The sequence below is a fragment of the Mycteria americana genome, chromosome 14, assembly GCF_035582795.1.
Source record: "Mycteria americana isolate JAX WOST 10 ecotype Jacksonville Zoo and Gardens chromosome 14, USCA_MyAme_1.0, whole genome shotgun sequence".
Lineage (NCBI taxonomy): Eukaryota > Metazoa > Chordata > Aves > Ciconiiformes > Ciconiidae > Mycteria > Mycteria americana.
This window is the reverse complement of record NC_134378.1, coordinates 9,683,119-9,701,074: the sequence shown is the minus strand read 5'-3', so window position 1 is coordinate 9,701,074 and position 17,956 is coordinate 9,683,119. Positions and strand designations below refer to the sequence as shown.

Below are 17,956 nucleotides of genomic sequence, written 5' to 3'. Positions count from 1 at the left end.
CCGCGTCCGGTGCGTCAGCGCGCCGACATGGCGGCCGGCGGCGCCGACAAGTTCTCGGTGCTGCTACCCACCTACAACGAGCGGGAGAACCTGCCCCTCGTCGTCTGGCTCCTGGCGCGCACCTTCCGGGAGAGGTACCGGCCGCGGCGGGCGGGGGTGCCGGGGCCGGGGCCTGGGCTGCGGGCGTAAGGGCTCTGGGGTCCCTCGGCGGGCCGGGGCTGAGCTCCGTCACTCCGCCTGGGCCGGCTGCGGGCTGCCGCTCGGCGGGAGGGGACGGAGCCGGCGGCCCCTTTGCGAGGGAAGGCGGCTTTCAGGGCTGCGGGGAAGCGGTGGTGTGGCAGCACAGGCCGCAGGTGCCCCCCAGGGCGGAGCTGCCGGCTGGCGAGGAGCGGGTGGGAGGGGTCACGCAACCTGTGAGGTTGTGGTAGAGTGGAGGAGTTGAGAACAGCTGTCTGCAGAGCTAGGAAACGTCCGTCCGTAAAACTTACAAAATGACGTCACAGCTGAGGAAGGCAGTAACGTTGTCCGTGCTGTGAAATAGACAGCATTTGCCGCTGGCGATGGAGGGTGCGCAGCCAGGTGTGCCTAACCCGTAGGGAAGCGCCAGCTCTTCCCCGAGGCAGCTGGGGAAAGGAAATCCCGCTAATCAGAGGCCTCGCACGGGCTCTGATCCGTTCTGCGGCAGCTGCTGGAGAAAGCGTTGCCGGATGAAATCGCAAAAGCAATTTTAGCTTTTCATCTTTCACAGTCGGGAGGCTAGAACCGAACGCTGCGGTAACGCTGAGGTTTACGTTGCTGCAGCGTGCTGTGCAGCAGTTGCAGCTTGAGACCTGAAACAGTGACGTTGAGTCACGTTTTATCGCTACAAGCAGAGTCTTACAGCTATAACTGTAGCATGTATCTCTAACTGTCAGAAAATCCCTTCGTATTCCATTCTGCTGTTTCATGCCTTGCAAAATGACATAGGTAGTGAAATTGGGTTTTCTGTTTGTCCATTTAAAAATAATTCTCATTTCAGTGGAATCAATTTTGAAATTATCATCATAGATGATGGAAGCCCAGATGGGACACAGGAAATTGCTGAACAATTGGTAAAGATATATGGATCAGATAAAATAGTGAGTTCTATATTCTTTCTTTTTTTTTTTTCATTTTTATTGTATTGTAAAGTACTTGAAGTCCTTAGAGAACTGGAACGGAGTCCCTGGATTCTGCACTTTCTTTACATCCTTACACAAGTTATTTAAGTTTTTGCACACCACTTTAGACATCTGTAAAATTACGGTAGTCCTGCAGCTGCTTAGCAGCATTATGAACGAATATGCAAAATCCTGAATTCATGTTTGCAGAATGTTTTCCAGATTTTGTGCATTGCTGTGTGCTATTGAGTAATGAGTAGTGGTTGTTAGTGTACTTTGCGCATGCCTGAGGGAAAGATGAGGTTTGGATAAGCTTTAATTTCATTTTAAGTGACTGCAGGAATAGGGAAATTGGAAAGATGAAAGCTTAGTCTGGTCTTGTGATTTCTTTTTAATCTGTCTAGTTGCATTCCTCAGTAACAGGACTTTTTTTTTTCCTATTTAATGTATTACCGTATAACCATCAATCACATGCAATGAGATAGTGTCATTTATTTATGAGCCATTAAAGCCACTTTTTTTTCTTTTTGGCAATAAAAGCTTTATCACAGAACAGTGTAAAAACCCAACGTTCAGTTTGACCCTTTTGTGCTGTAAGCAGTGTCAGACACTTTCCTAATCTATTACTGTGTAAATGTAAGGTTTTAAAAAGTATTTGTGAACTAAGTACCATTTATAGAGATTGCTTTAAGAACAATGTATATAGGAAGTTTTAGAGTCTCCCCCCTCCCCTTTTTTTCTTTTTTGATACTAGTAATGGAAAAGTTTAAAATAGTTAGCCAACCTTTTCTCACTGCTTAAGAGTTTCATTTTGAAGTTGAACCTGTGGACCAACCCCCGCAGCAGTGTTGAGCCAAGCACACTTGAGTGGAATTACACGGAGGCACTGCCATCAGCTCACGCTGATATTACTGCGGAAGTGTAAATCAGCTGTGATTTCTCATTAGGGCAATTTGCTTTGTTTCCTGATTTTTATTTTTATTTTTACCTGAAATTCTTTTCTTTGTTTCTTGAGCAAAATCATTGTTCTGACTTGTGCTGGGGAGTGGTCATCCAAATAACTCCATGGGGCTTCTCACTACATTATGCTTACTGAACATGGTATGTAGTTGGCTTAATGAGAGGCCAAGATGCTCAAGGAAGTAGATGAGGAATGAAAGTGATTTTTTTTTTTTTGTAAATGTTCATATTTAACTATTTATTAAAGGAAAAAAGAAAATCTATGGGGAAAAAAAAACCAGAAACCAAAACAGCAAATCAGCAGAAGCACTAATGATTACTAACTCTTTCATACCCATGTCATCTGAATTACATTACTTGTGACCTCTCAGATAATGCGTCAAAATTAGCTACAATTTAAAAGTGAGATTTAAAATTTGTTTCTGAAGGATATTTAGATGACTGCTTAAATATCTACCCTCTCCTCCCCAAATGCTGACTTATATCAAAGGCACTTTAGGAAGAGTTGAAAGTTAAATTACTGTCATGATGCTCGAAAAGTTAGATTCCTCTTTTGTTAGTGGTGGTGCGTCATCCTCCACCTGCATTTCATATAGCCCTGCAGGAGCTGAGGATACTTGGCACAGGCTTAAGGCTTGGTCACTCATATTCTGAAGGATTAATAATATTGTTCCGTGGTCATTATTGATGGGTTTTATCTGTATGCACGCAAAAATCTTGAAATTTATATTCAGTACTAAAAGATGCTAAATCACTTTGGGAAACTTGTTAAAATATTTACCGTTAGCGTTTGTCATTCCTCAAAAGTAACGGTGCTGGGGAAACTGTTGTTCAAATTTATAACTATTTCAGATAGTGGAATCTGAAGAAATCCTTTAATTACTAAGATGGTGCTTTCAATTTTGTTTTTTACTGCAGAACTACTAAGTAAAACTTAAAAGGGGTTTGGTTTTAAATATGACCTGATCAAATACCTGTTTAATGTAACAGTTTGTTTCTCCTGTATTTTGACAGATAAATTTATTTTTGTGTGTTATCTAGATTTCTAAAAATGAAAAGTACATTTTAAAATCTTTTTATACTTTGAAAATAGTGAATTTTAAGGTGTCACTAAAATTAATTAAAAACTGTACTTCAAGTAATATATGTATATTTTAATATATCCTGCAGCTTTTAAGACCCAGAGCAAGAAAGTTGGGCCTCGGTAAGTCCTTATTAACTCTGGTTAGTGCGGGGGGGAGGAATCTGCTGTATCCTTTGATTGATTCTAGTGTATAAAGTTCCAGAAAAAAACACAGTAAATCCCAACAGCAGAAATAGATGTTTTCATCAAGTTTTTTGTAAGTGAGCAAGCTTACAAACCACACACATAAAAATCACAGAGTATTATTTATAACGAGTTCCCCACAACCTCAAACCTGAAAACTGTGCTCACTGCAATCCTGTACAACTGTGTTTTCCTGTTAACATCATGCTGCTCCTTTCCCTCCCATACTGCGTTCACTGATTACAGAAGGAGGGATCTGAATTGAGGAAAAATGTAATCTTTTATAAGAGGAGCTGCTATATTTGTCTAACCGACTGATCCAGAGGGGACAGTGGTACTTTCTGTGCAATCTACCCACATGCAGGACGCTTCAAAAATTGGACCATAGTTCGTGCAATCTCCAGAGAAGGCCAGGATGTTTTTCTGACACGTATTTGGAAAGAGTTCTTCACAGTTAACCCATTTCAGTGTGAATGATGACTATAATTAAATTTAAAAAATACATATCTGACAGATGTCCAGCACTCAAACTACTAAAGTATTGTCTCACCTATTAACTGACATGTGAATTGAAGGTTTTGAGAAAGGATTGCAAAAGTTACTTGTGTTGCGGAACTCGCTAATTTGGGAGCTAATCTTGTACTGCTGAGATTGGTCATTAAAATTTGCATGGAATGATGCAGGACTACAATTTTATAGGTCTGATGCCACTTTTTGCAGAATATGTAAATCAAGTTTGTCATTTGCCTTAGAAAAAAGCAGATCCTAGGAAGTCATAAATGACATTAAAACTTGTAGTATGGAAACTATCCTAAAATAAAGTGGAGAGATATTTCCATCTGTTAAGATTCATATGGTATGCTTATCCCTCCTCTCTTATAATAGGAGTGGAGAAAATGATAAAGCGCAATACCTTGTTTGATTTATTGGATATTAGTATCTGCCTTTCTTGCTAAATGTCTTGGCAACCCTCACTTCCATGTGCTGGTAAAACATTTGAGGTGTCTTGTGTACTGCAGCTAACTAATTTCTCCAGTCCACTGAACAAAAATAAAATTCTAATTTTGATACTGAATTTTCTATTTAAATTCACCTTTCTATACTTTTTTCTACATCTCTCAATTATTCAAAACTCCAAAAAGCTACATATCTTTATTTTTATGTTTTCTGCCTTTTCATCCTTTGTCCTAATTTGACCAGTATTATGGATTAAAACTGACTGAATTTAAATTTTTCATGTACCATATCTTCTAATCATGCACAATACACAAATCTGTGACATTCCTACTGTGTAACTTTGCAAACAACATGGAAAAATAGGAAAGACAGGTTGTTCCTTAACCAGGAGTTTAGTTTCCTGTCAGAGTGCCTGCTAAGGACATCAGTTGAGAGTGTTTTGTTTTCAGTTTTATCTATTCCTTATGAAGTTAACAGAAAGACTCAAGAGTAATTTGGATCAGTGAAGAGGATATGCCAGTTTTTAATCTCTGTTGTGCTGCTGTACTGTCCTTGGAAGCAGTGCTGTCTTTGAATGATATGACTCAGATCAGAAATTTGCGTTATTGAGGAAAACTGTAATAGCAAAACTTGTTCCAGCTCTTATCAAGATAGCTACACCAGTTCATACAGGATGAATAAACCGCAACAAAAGATAATGTAAGAAAAAAAAAAGACTGCCTTCAGATTAGGTATCAAAATATAATTCATGGTGTCAAGGAGAACAACCCAAAATCTATATACCACTAATAGTAAATTCTGAGTCTGGAAATCAAGTTTTTTTAACTATCAGTGATTATTTTGTTGTCTGTGTCCTATTTCTAGTTTTCTATGGCTTATAAGTGCCTATGGTGCTTCTGAAAATGATATTTCAAATAGTGACCCACTTATCAAGTCATGTTTCTCTGTGCATTTCTAGTGCAGTAGGGTTTCCCAAGGTTTATATTTATAAAATCTAGTGCTGGAATTGTAGGGAAAAAGAAAAATAATTTTAATGTTTGATCACTGATACATCATCTTAAAATAAATTTTACGAGTTTTTTGTTGATCCTTTTCTAGTGTAACTTAGAGATTTTAGAAAATAAGTGAAGACTGTTGCTAGAAGATGGCATATGTTAAAATAGCGAGGGAAATTATTTCTGTACTGTTTTCATCAGGCACTGCTTATATTCATGGAATGAAGCACGCCACTGGGAATTTTATTGTTATTATGGATGCTGACCTCTCTCACCATGTAAGTCTGTATTTTATGTACTGTGTTTTTAATCTGTTATAATTAAATTTTCTTTTTTTTTTTTTTTTACCCCCACCCCTTTCTCTTTTCTGATCTGTTTTCCTTCCATTTCAGCCAAAATTTATTCCAGAGTTTATCAGGTAGGTGCCGATTGTAGTGTGAGGGAATGACTTCTGAACATTTATTGTTTTGTAGCAATATTTGAAAGCTTTATATTCTTGTATTAGCTGTCTAGCTGTAGTAAGAAAATTGGCAAGGCAAGAATTTAAATGAAAGTGATTGGACCTCATTAGATTTGTCCCAAAATAATCCAGAAAAATAATGAGTTCCTAACTGGAGCAAAAATCCTCAAGTTTAAAGTAGCAGAGAGCATGTGTGGCTAAGTACTTCTCTTCCTTGTAATGGTTGTTCAGCTTTGAAAAGCGTATATATAAACGTCTATGACATTTATATATACGCTTTACATCATCTAATTCTAATGATTTCATCACATGTGCATGTAGGGATATTGAGTAGACGACCATGTCCTCAATTATTGGTGAAATACTTCTCTCCCTTTTGCCTGCCTCTTATCTTCCTCTCCCTGTAACGTTTCAGTGTGTGAGAAATGGTCGACAGGCATTACATTGGAGGCTGAGGGCAGCAGTCTGCGTAATTTTCAACTTTTTTGCTTAGTAGTACTGGAGGCCTAAAATTTTTTATAAGGGTCTGCGGCAGTCAGGCATGGTGCGGACTAAGGATAGGTCCAGACTTTTTTTTCCCCCTTACTATGGGTTTGTGTAATTTAAATATTTAAATCTGTATTTAAAATCATTCTGTCTTTTATACTAGAGAGAGGCTTTAAAAATGCATGTCGGTCTTTATAAATGATTTATGAAGTAGTCTGTGAAATTCTATTACATAGTTGGTGAAAGATAATCATAAGATTTCCTGAAATAGCTCTTTATAAGAGAACAATTAACAGGTTTTAAAATGCATAATGCTTATAACCATCGTAACTATTGCTTTCCACTCTTCTCTACTTATTTGTTCAAAGGTTTGTAAAATACAGATTTTGTACTAAAAGAGTGATTGTTCTTATTTTGAAATTTGCATTACCTTCATACAAATATTCCTCCTGTTTTTCTGATAAAACCAATTGCTTATAGAAAGCAGAAAGAAGGCAATTTTGATATTGTATCTGGAACAAGATATAAAGGAAATGGAGGAGTATATGGCTGGGATTTGAAAAGAAAATTAATCAGGTTAGTATTTTTCTAGATATTTACACGTAGATTTGTTATTTAGGAATAATAATTCCAAGTACTCAGTCGGTGTGAGCTGAACTGAGTCTTTCGTCAATAGTACTGGGTACTGCAAAAATATATTAAATAAGGAAGCATGCGTGATTTGCAAATTTGTTGGTTAAAACCCCCCAAGAAAGAATGTAATGATATGACTAGGCTTGAGGAATGGGTTGGAGCAGTGTACAAATCTGCATGGCATCAGGTAGGGATAGTCCTTCAGTTTCATCATCCAAAGAATGAGCTGAGACTATGACACTTTTGTCAAGTTTAAAAGACACATTTAGTTAGCTTTAATAGCTGTAATGGTCCTTTCCCTAAACAGTAAATCATTTGCCAAACCCCTCTGTTGACACTCTGATTTGTCATAAGTTAAGAATTATCTGGCACAATCAATGTCAATAAATCATTACTTAGACCTTACTGGAAAACAGCTACAGTGGACACTAGGGAGAGGTTTCACCCAAAAGCAAAGAGGAAAACTCTGTCAGGGTCATATAAGCATATGGAGGCTGGCATCTCGGGTTTACAGGGACTTAGAGATTTTGAGGAGGTAATCGACAAGTTTCTGCATAGTCTTTCTCTGTTACACCTGATTTAAGAGAATAGGCATAAGTTAATGCTGATTTATACGTTACTGTAAAGAATTAGGAGCAGAAGTTGTTACCAGTCTGATCTGGAGATCGTATCACAGGGACTGTATTTGGATTTCTCCTGTTTTTTAATGGCTGGAATAAGTGCTCATCTTTTTGTGAATCTAAATAAAAGATACACCCAAAAAAGGAAGAGAGCTAAATGGACATTACAGAGGAATCCTTTTACATCATACTGGACAAGGTGAAGGACTGGCACATCTTGCCGAGGGCTGTGTTACACCCTGATAAGATAGTGACTGGCTTTTCGGTCTCACAACATGTTTCATCAGTGGAGCTTATCATACTCTGAACGCAGTGTAAACCAAAACAGAACCTTGACTTTCTAAATCCAAGTCTCACATTTGTCCAGGAAGCATTTCTATTCTCCACTTACAGTGAATGTTAGTCAGAAGAAAAATGTTGTTTTGACTGTTGTCATATGTATTTCTTTTGTATTGTATTAGTGTGTAGTTGTATTGACAGTTCTACCACAAAGAACTAGATTGTAAACCTAATTTCTATAAATCATTGTTTTCTCCTTCATAGAGAAGTTCAATAATCTACTAATCATCTACATTTGAAAAACAGAACATTAGGTTTTAATTTCAAGATTCTATGATTTATTAGTCAAATCTAGCAGTGAAAACATATTAGAAATATAATTGTTTCATATTAAGCAACAAAAGGGGGGGTTTTGGTAGTAGGATGATATTTACTTACTTTCTAGAAATTCTGTTTGATCTTTCAGAACTGTGTACTGAGCAATTTTGACATTGATGTTTTCTTTCACAGTCGTGGTGCCAATTTTATAACTCAGGTTTTGCTGAGACCAGGTGCATCAGACTTAACAGGGAGTTTCAGGTATGGGTCTGGTTTGCAATTCATAAAGTTTATTTGAAATTAAGAAACTGCTGAACAAGGAACTGGAGTAAGAACAGACCTTCTTTACTGAGGACTGTGAAATCTGTTTGGAAAGGGTGTAAGAAATAGTAGACCAGACTGCAAGAACTGTTGCTCCTATGACTTTGTTAAAGATTTTTTTAAAATAGTAATGATATGAGTGAGTGATTATGGTTAAGATTCCTACACGCTATCTTGATTTCCAAAGTCCAGAAATTGTGCTTCAGGTTTTATTTTCTTTGTAATCGTTTACAGGTTATACAGAAAAGAAGTCTTACAGAAACTCATGGAAAAATGTGTTTCTAAAGGATACGTCTTCCAGATGGAGATGATTGTTCGGGCTAGACAGTTAGGATATACTATTGGAGAGGTATAGTAAAAGTTTTGATAAGTATATTGTGCTTTCTTTTAAATGTAGATGCAGATTACTGGGAGCATAGGAAATTTTGTGCGCTTCCAAGAAGCAAGATTTTCAAATCAATATAAAGAAATTACATATGTAGAACTCTATTTTTGCAACTTTTCCAGGTGAATACCAGATCTAAATTCCAGTTACTTATTCCTCTGGCTGATATGCTTCTCAGATCCTTCCCTCTTCCTGTTGCCACTTCTTTAGCTGCATACAATTTTACAAGGTCCTTCAAAGGAGGGAAAGAAATCAAAATATACCATGAAGCTGTTCTGAGCCTTTTCTTTCCTCCTTCATATTGTACAGACATCTCTAGTTAGGTCTTTTCAAATCGTTTTGTTTTCTCCTATTTCAGATTTATTCTGTTCTCTGTCACTTATTGCCTTGTTATTTTCCAACTTGCCAGCTATCACAGCTTTCCACTTCTAAACTCTCTGAATGTGCTGTCTACAATCATTGAAAAAGAACTCCAAACAACTGTTAGATCCTGTATTTCCAGCAGTCTGATTGCTGCCTTTTGTATTTCATTGAATTGCTCTTGCTGTTGTCTTTTAAAGATGATTCACTGGAATTCTCTCTGCAGCCAAATTGCAGAACCAGTTCTTCTTCCTCCTTTTCCTGACTCTGAATTGCCAGAGAATTCAGTTGCTGGTACTTCTCTCTCTAAACCTTACGTATTGCATTTCTCTAATCAATGTTGGTTAGAATATTTCCACACAATAAAGCAAGCTCTTTTCTTCCACCTTTCCTTGCTTATGGAGCAGCATCACTATCCTGTCTGTAGCTGGGGTTTTACCCTAATTTCTTTGGTCTTCACATCCAGCTGCATGGACACATAGTGCTTTCTAATATTGCTGAATTAAATCCTCACCTGTCTATACATCCCGATACTGAAACCTAGGGTGAGATAAGGTTTTATTTACTATACATTTTTAAAACAGTAAAATATACTTCTCTGGCTTTAAAAAAATGCACTCTTGGGTTGGTTATACCTCGTCAGGCTGCTGCTGCAAAGACCTTTTTTCTGTCTATTATTTGATCCCACCACTCATTTATTTACATGACTCTGCTGGTTGTATAGCATCAAAGATAAAATATTTGTCTTCCGGTTCAAAGCCGGCCGGACAGTCTTCACTAGGCCTAATGTCTCCCAGTCAGCGCTGAGACACGGGCTCTGTTTTTGTGGTGGGTCAGGTAGGCCATCCTCCACAATTCATGTGTTACATTCTCAGGTAAGCATCATCTTCCCTCCTCCTTTGGTTTCTCACATGTGGGAAGAGTTCTCTCTAACATCTGAAAAGTTGCTTCATTATTCTGCTTCGGCCTTGTCTTCAAGATTTCCGTTGTGGTATCTGTAGCAAACTTGACAGTGTTCAGATTGCTGACATAGACCTATAAATAAGACTGTTGTATTTTTACTGTTCTGTGTATCATCTCTATATTGTAACTTCCTGGGGCAGGACAATTGTCCATTATGTTTCAAGTACATTGATACAGTATTTCCTGATGAATACTTGTGATCTTTATATATTTTATAATTATCCAAATAGTAACACCGAAATTCCAGAAGATGTGACACTTGCATGTCTAATTCCTGGTTTGTGGGTGCTGCAACTCTACAGGCAGAACAGGAGTTCTTATGCAGTTGTAAAACGTAGATACAGTTGTGAGGGTAAAATATTTCTTAAGCAAAGCTGAAAATGAAGATTGATACCTGCCAGTCTAAAAGGAACAAATGGATGATGAGATGAACTGACACAAGCTGTACCTGAATGGTCTTGTATGCACCTCTGTTTCATTTTGCTGTACTACTTTACCGTATGTGAAATGTACCACAGTGCACAGTATACACCCTTTTGAAAATGGTTCCTTTAATGATAGAACTTCTTATGCAAGAAAGGCAAAGTCCAGCAACAACAGAGGTGGTTAATTCTTATACTGAAGGGAAAGACTGGATACCTTTTATTACATGAGATATTAACCATTCTTTCATCACTGGTCAGGAAATGTCACTTCTGACATCCTGCTCTGACTATGTATTCAGTGATTTCTGTCCATGCCCCATAGATCAGCTGTCTGTAGTTGCCAGGATGTTACTGGGATCACAAAGGGACCGTACTAATACAGTCAGAGTCATTGTCGAGTCTGTCTGCATGCCTTTTTAGATATATTCTTACTGTCGTCTTGCCCTGGGTTCTCTTCTACTGTGGACTGATCTGCTAGAATTGTGAGAAATCCGCACTTCTGGCACAGATGCAAGGGTGTGGTGATTTTTGTGTTCCACTTGCCAGATGATTTCTGGTTGAAACTGCCAGCAGAACACTAAGCCCATTTTTTAATGACTTTTGCAAATGCGGTTCTTTATTTTAGCCCCTAAAGTATTTCAGTTTTGCACACAAACATATATGGAAATTCTTGAATATTCTAATACGGTGTTGGCAGAATGTCCTGTCATATGTCATTTGTACGTGGTCAAATTACTGAAAAGCAGTATGTTCCCACCATTTTATGAGTAGTGAGTTGACCTGGACAGCATGATCGCTTAAGTAAGGAAACCAAAATTAGTGTTTTAAATGCCCTTTAATCCTGTAAATAATCTATAAAATGGTCAAAGACAGGTATTGCTTGTAAAATATACACTAACTGCCACATTCAGATGTCATCTTCTAGCCAGTGGTGAGGTTGAGCAGAATGCTGTTTCATGGTGGCGGGAGGTTTTTGCCTTCCTGAGGCATTGACTCAAAGGTATTGAATTTAGCTAACAAGGAAAGTGGTGAAGGTTCATTCTAAGCCCCTAGGCTTTTAGTGCACTTAAGCTATTAAGTTTGTTCTGACTGGTGTATCATCCAGCCACTGAGTAATGTCTTTGGATCATCTTTAAAGGTGATAAACCAAATAATTTCATGCTCCCCAGCTATGGGGCATCATTAAAGCCACTGGTGAGAAGAACTGACACAAAGAAAGCTAAGCTGGTGCTTGCCTTCTTCCCATGTCTAAACATGCTGTAGTTCAAAGGCCATTCTTTTGTTTACAGAGTATCTGATTATTTAGGTTTTGAACCTTAAAAATAGTTCTGCTTGTTTCAACAGGTTCCTATTTCATTTGTGGATCGTGTCTATGGAGAATCTAAACTGGGAGGCAATGAAATAGTCTCCTTCTTAAAGGGACTCTTGACCTTGTTTGCTACAACATGATAGTTTATTCCTAAATTAACTTTTTTAGAAAAAACATTATCTGACATCTGTGTGGTTTTTAATATATAATAGCAGAAGCTTGATAACTTGTGTGGTGACCAAAAGACCTGCTATAAACTAACAATTAAACGAACCACCAATAATAAACTAAATGTATTGTATCCCAAAATGCTCCTTTCAAAATAAATGAACTGTATGTTAAACTAAAAACTAATAAAGATTAATGCTCTATTCTATTTTTGTAAAAATAATGAAGTCTTAATAAAGAACACAAAGCTAAACGATCTTTTGCATTTAGAAATGAATCATTATTCAGCAGAAGCTAGAGATGATTTTGAAATAAAGACAAGCAAGGACATAACAAAAATTACAGAATTTATCTTATCTTTGTTCTGTGGTTTGCAGATAGTATTTTAAATATATACCAATTAGTTCCCTTTCTTTCCTCAGCACATATATACATGTATCTTAAAGCGGCTATATAGAACAGTTTCTACAGAACTGATAATAGCTTGTGTAGTTTAAGAGGAAATAACAGATGAGTACAGTGATTTGTTCTTTGTAAAACTGTTTGTAAACTGGAAAGAAGGAATATTCTTTGGATAAGAAAGATAATTTTATGTATGGAATAATTTTGTATTCTGTGTGTTTGTCCAGAAGCAGATGATTCCCTTTTCCTATTTTCTTCAGAAACTAAACATTTTTAGAATCTATAAAACAGGAGTATGACATCTCGCCCAACTTTAGGGTGACAGAAGACCCAATTCATCTCACTGAAGACATTTGAGAAATTTTTCTTATGTCAAATAACAATTTGCAATGTATGATCTGTATTTGTTCCAGATCCTGATGAACGAAATACAGAGTAATACTATTTTTTGTTTCACGGTTTGATATAGCCAGAACTCAGAAATTATAAAGCCCTTGCAATCAAATAGGCACCTGGGGGGAGGGGGAAAGAAGTAAGCAGGAGGATGAAATTTTTCTGATAATGGATATATTATATATAAAATATATATGTGTCCTCATTTATCTGGGGGGGAAGGGTAGTTCTGTGGATACCTGTGTCAGAAAATTAATGGTAGGAGAAGAGAAGCAACAAATGTCTTAACAATTACGACTATTTGGCTTTTGTTTGTCTACATTCCTTTAGTACACTAGATACAGTTGGTAATATTAGAAAAAAATTTTAGAAAGTCTGTAGATAAATGATAAACTCATATTTCAGATATTTATCACAGTGACAAAAATAATTAAATAGAACTTCAAAACAAAAGCTTATTTTCTAGTGGGCTGCTTTAGAGATATTCCTTTGTTCTTTCGTAAAGCTGTACGGATTCTGATATTTTTCTCCTTTTCTGACTATTCAGAGCAAATGTTTCGTATTTAATTTGCTTTAAAATAATAAAAAATGTAGCTGTAGCTTTTGAATCTACATGTAACTGGATTACAGTGACTTAGCTGTACATTTTGTGACATTTGCCTGTACTTTTCCAGCAAATTACATATAATTTCATTTGGTGCAGGCTAATCAGATCTAATAAGATACACAGAAATAAATCTCTGGGTCTAAAGGGCCACTGAAATCTCCAGTGAATAGGTTTCATCTATTTATGTTTCATTTGGAGGATTCATGGCTAAAATCAGCATTTTAAGTTGAAAATAGGTACCAAGTTTTTAATGACCAAATAGTGAGGTTTTAGATGTTTATTCAAATCTACATATTACTGAAAACCATTTGCTAGAATACAAATTGAGCCTCAGCAAGCTCATATTTTTCTCAGACTTTTATGTAGCGATCTATAACTAAAGTCCATTATATTAGTTATTCATGATCTAATTGCTGTGAATTAGGGTTTAGCTTTTAGAATGTGCATGCCTACTTTTTAATTATGAAAATTACCTGGTAAATTTCCTTCATTTATCTATTTATGAGATTGTGTTTGGAGGAAGGTGCTTCTACATATAAATTGGGATCATACTACATGGCATATTTTGCGCACTCCAGTATGTGAAAACTTGAAATGTGACTGGGCTATATGCAGTTTTTAGATAAATAGGTAATACTTCTTATTATGCTTAAAGGTAATGGTAGTTAAGTTATCAAGAAGGAAGTGCTATAAAGAAATGAAAAGTGCTTCATGCCATCAGGAAACATGGAGACACTCTACAATACTTGAAACAAGAAAAGGTCACAAGAGTGAAACTGATTTTGATAGCCTGCACCAAGCTACTTGTAGAAAGCACTACTGCGAGGAACTAATACATGGGTCCACGGGAAAGAAGCAGAAGTAAGAACATACACGCTTTCCCTGAGTTAGTGGGATACACACATATATATATATATCTTTCATAATATATACCATGAAAACCATATGGTGGGTTTTTCCTAGCAAAAAGACTGTATACAGAAAAAGGGGGACTGGGCTGCAGTTGAATGCACTTTCAGAAGTTGTCTTACAGTAAGTTTTAAAAGCCTGAACTTCAGAAGAGGTAGCTGTTGTTTGTGCATTTGACCCTCCATGCACTTGTAGAGGGGAGAATCACCGAATAGTATGCTGTTAATGTTGAGTTAAAAAAAAAAAACCAGAATCTTTGCCCAGAACTGGCCTCAGTCACCTCTCCCTTCATCCTTTCCCTCAGTACTTTCCGTCAGTGCTGCTCAGCCTGCAGTACTTTATTTCCAATGAGTTTCTCCACTGAGGTGACTAAAAACATCTGGTTCTCAAGTATTCCCTGTCTTTGAGCACTTGGATCTGGCACTGTAGAACCTCACCAGTACTCAAACAGTGTTCTGTACATAGGAAAACATTGCAAAAACAAGCTCTAAGACTGCTTTCTATCACTGGCCTTTTCTCTCGCATGCACTGCTGTGAGAGTTCATGAAAAATAAATATTGTAATGCTGTAACCAGTGTTCAGAGCTCTAACAGAGGTCCTTCTTTAATAAAGATAGTATCTTTTTAGCAAATAATGGGATGAAATAGCCAACACTTAGTGCTACTTAAACTGTTGTGGTTTTTTTTTTTTTTAACATAGAATCATAAAATGGTTTGGGTTGGAATGGACCTTAAAGATCATGTAGTCCCAGCCCCCTGCCATGGGCAGGGGCACCTTCCACTAGACCAGGTTGCTCAACAGAAACTATGTGAGTTACTTGAACTTGTTCTCAGCTTCTTTTAATCAACCCTCTTTGTATTTGAAGACCACCTATGTAAATACTTCACATAAACCCAAACATTTTAAAAGAATATGTATTGTAGGGGAAGAATGGTTTATAACGTAAGAAGGAAGTTGTGCAGGAATGGCTATACTATCTCTTACAGTGCTCAACAATGGATGCAGAATGAAAGCAAGTGAGAAACATAGCTAGTATGATCTTTGCCCGAATACGCCAATGGTCAGTAATACAGGGTCTTTTGGAGCCAGAGGTCAAGAAGGTCTGGACCTTTTAATGGTTCCTTGTGTTTTCTAAGAATTTGATTGCTTTTTGAATCCATTTAAAGTTTTGGCTTCTACAGCATCCTATAGCAATGAGTTCAACAATGTTAATACATGTATTTTGTGAAGTAATTTATTTTAAGCTTACTGCCTAATAAGTTCATCCGATGTTCTCAGTCAGTGGATTGAGAGCAGCCCTGTGGAGAAGGACTTGGGGGTACTGGTGGATGAAAAACTGAATATGAGCCAGCAATGTGCACTCGCAGCCCAGAAAGCCAATTGCATCCTGGGCTGCATCAAAAGAAGTGTGACCAGCAGGTCCAGGGAGGTGATTCTGCCCCTCTACTCACTCTGGTGAGACCCCACCTGGAGTACTGCGTCCAGCTCTGGGGAACCCTGAGAAGAAAGACATGGACCTGCTTGAGCGGGTCCAGAGGAAGGCCATGAAAATGATCGGGGGCTGGAGCACCTCCCCTATGAGGACAGGCTGAGAGAGTTGGGGTTGTTCAGCCTGGAGAAGAGAAGGCTCCGGGGAGACCTTATAGCAGCCTTCCAGTACTTAAAGGGGGCCTACAGGAGAGATGGGGAGGGACTATTCATCAGGGAGTGTAGTGATAGGACAAGGGTAACGGTTTTAAACTGAAAGAGGGTAGATTTAGATTAGATATAAGGAAGAAATTCTTCACTATGAGGGTGGTGAGGCACTGGAACAGGCTGCCCAGGGAAGTTGTGGATGCCCCATCCCTGGAAGTGTTCAAGGCCAGGTTGGATGGGGCTTTGAGCACCCTGGTCTAGGGGAAGGTGTCCCTGCCTGTGGCAGGGGTGTTGGAACTAGGTGATCTTTAAGGTCCTTTCCAACCCAAACCATTCTATGATTCTATGTTCCCTATTTCTTTTTTCTCATTTGCCTTTTCCTGGTTTTATAGACCCTGCTTATCCCCTCATCATACTCAGTCTTGTCTTTTTAATTTCCTCAGACAAGAAGCCACACTATGCGTTGCTATTTTCAAAATGTTAGTAGCAGACTATAGTAGAACAACAGTTGTACTATAATCTTTAGAGATCAGGTGCCTAGAACTGCATACAATGTCTTAAATATTCATGTACTAGGGATTTATATAGTGGCATTTTAGTTTTCAGTTCCTTTCTTAATACCATTGCAATACTCTATGTGCCTTGTTTTGGCCACCACAAAACACTGACTTGACATTTACAGAGAATTTTTCATTTTATGTCCCTGGTTTTACAGTTCTGCATAAATCAGCTTTTCTTAATTACATCCATATTCATTTCCTATGAAGGCACAAATACTCTGCTAATGTACTTTCTCTATTATACTTTCTTAGGAATCTGTGTCTGCAAGCACTCAATCATTTGGCAAGAACAGGAGTTTTAATTCCTTCCTGGCTTAAATCGGTATATATCATGGATGTATTTGGTTGGGCGTGTTTAATGAAGAGGGGGAAGAAGGTAACTCACATTTTGCACCAGTAATACTCACTTTCCCCTGAATGGCAAACTGATTACCTCCATCGGCAGACAGGCAAGGCGCTGGGAAGACCTCTTGTTCTACTATTGTGGGCTAGAGATTCAGTGTGATGTATGAAAACTTACGCAGCAGGCTCAGTTGTTCAAATCCATTAGAACAGCCAAAGCATCTGCTAAACGTCAAGCATGCAGTCCCAACAGACTTGAAGTTAAAGAAGAATGGGTTGTGGAGTTTTGCATGGCATATCTCAAGGATTATCCTTGACCTAAGTTTGGTGCTTGCACTCTGGTTTGAAAGTACTTTGGAACGCACATCCCCAGTCAGAGCTCTGCTGCGTGACTTAAGCAGCCCTGTATTAGCATGAAATTTTTATCAGACAATTTGGAGTCCCTGCTGTGAGATGAAACATATAACTGGGGGCTACTAAATTTGATACCACCTCGTGTCCAAGGACTTGGCACCGGACCAACTATACCACATGGCAACTGGACTGTGAGCAGCTGTGGTCTCCTCATGCTCCTAACACCCTCAATAGTCCTGCTTCAGGGATATGCAATACAGGTTCCTACCCTGAGGTATGGATTTTGTCACTCTTAGTCATATGAAGATTTAGGTATATAATTCACAAGGTCAAGCAGTTTAATCCCTCTGACCTAGATCATTATAATTCTGAGGCTGGGACAACCACTTCAGACAACCAAGGCCTGGTTAATGTATCCCACTGAATGTGAAACCAGTATCAAAATGAGATCCCTAGCTTATCTGTTTTGGGTCTTGTGGTGAGGATTTGTCTGATCTGAGGTTGAAGGGAGTTGGCTTCAGTTTTGGTTTGGTTTTGGTTTTTTTTTTTTCATCTGAGGCTTTAATCTGAGCCTGCAATAAAGATGTACCTAGCTGCCAATGTAAGCACTATCATGAAACATGTTTTCCAGTGGACTGTGTAGAAAGCCAACTGCAAGGTTGCACAACCTTCTGCATATCAACAGTAAAAAATAGTGATGACTAATCAA

At 38.1% G+C, this 17,956-nt stretch overlaps 1 protein-coding gene across 1 annotated transcript; it reads left to right on the top strand.

Annotated features, from left to right (window-relative positions):
* The first annotated feature begins 1 nt into the window (after position 1).
* Positions 2–12,301, top strand: DPM1 (dolichyl-phosphate mannosyltransferase subunit 1, catalytic). The gene is made up of 9 exons (XM_075517455.1): positions 2–134; positions 1,019–1,118; positions 3,270–3,303; positions 5,520–5,596; positions 5,711–5,736; positions 6,745–6,840; positions 8,307–8,375; positions 8,670–8,784; positions 11,913–12,301. Exons 1-9 carry the CDS (start codon positions 28–30, stop codon positions 12,015–12,017), a joined length of 729 nt encoding a protein of 242 aa, XP_075373570.1. The 5' UTR covers positions 2–27; the 3' UTR covers positions 12,018–12,301.
* The last annotated feature ends 5,655 nt before the right edge of the window (positions 12,302–17,956 follow it).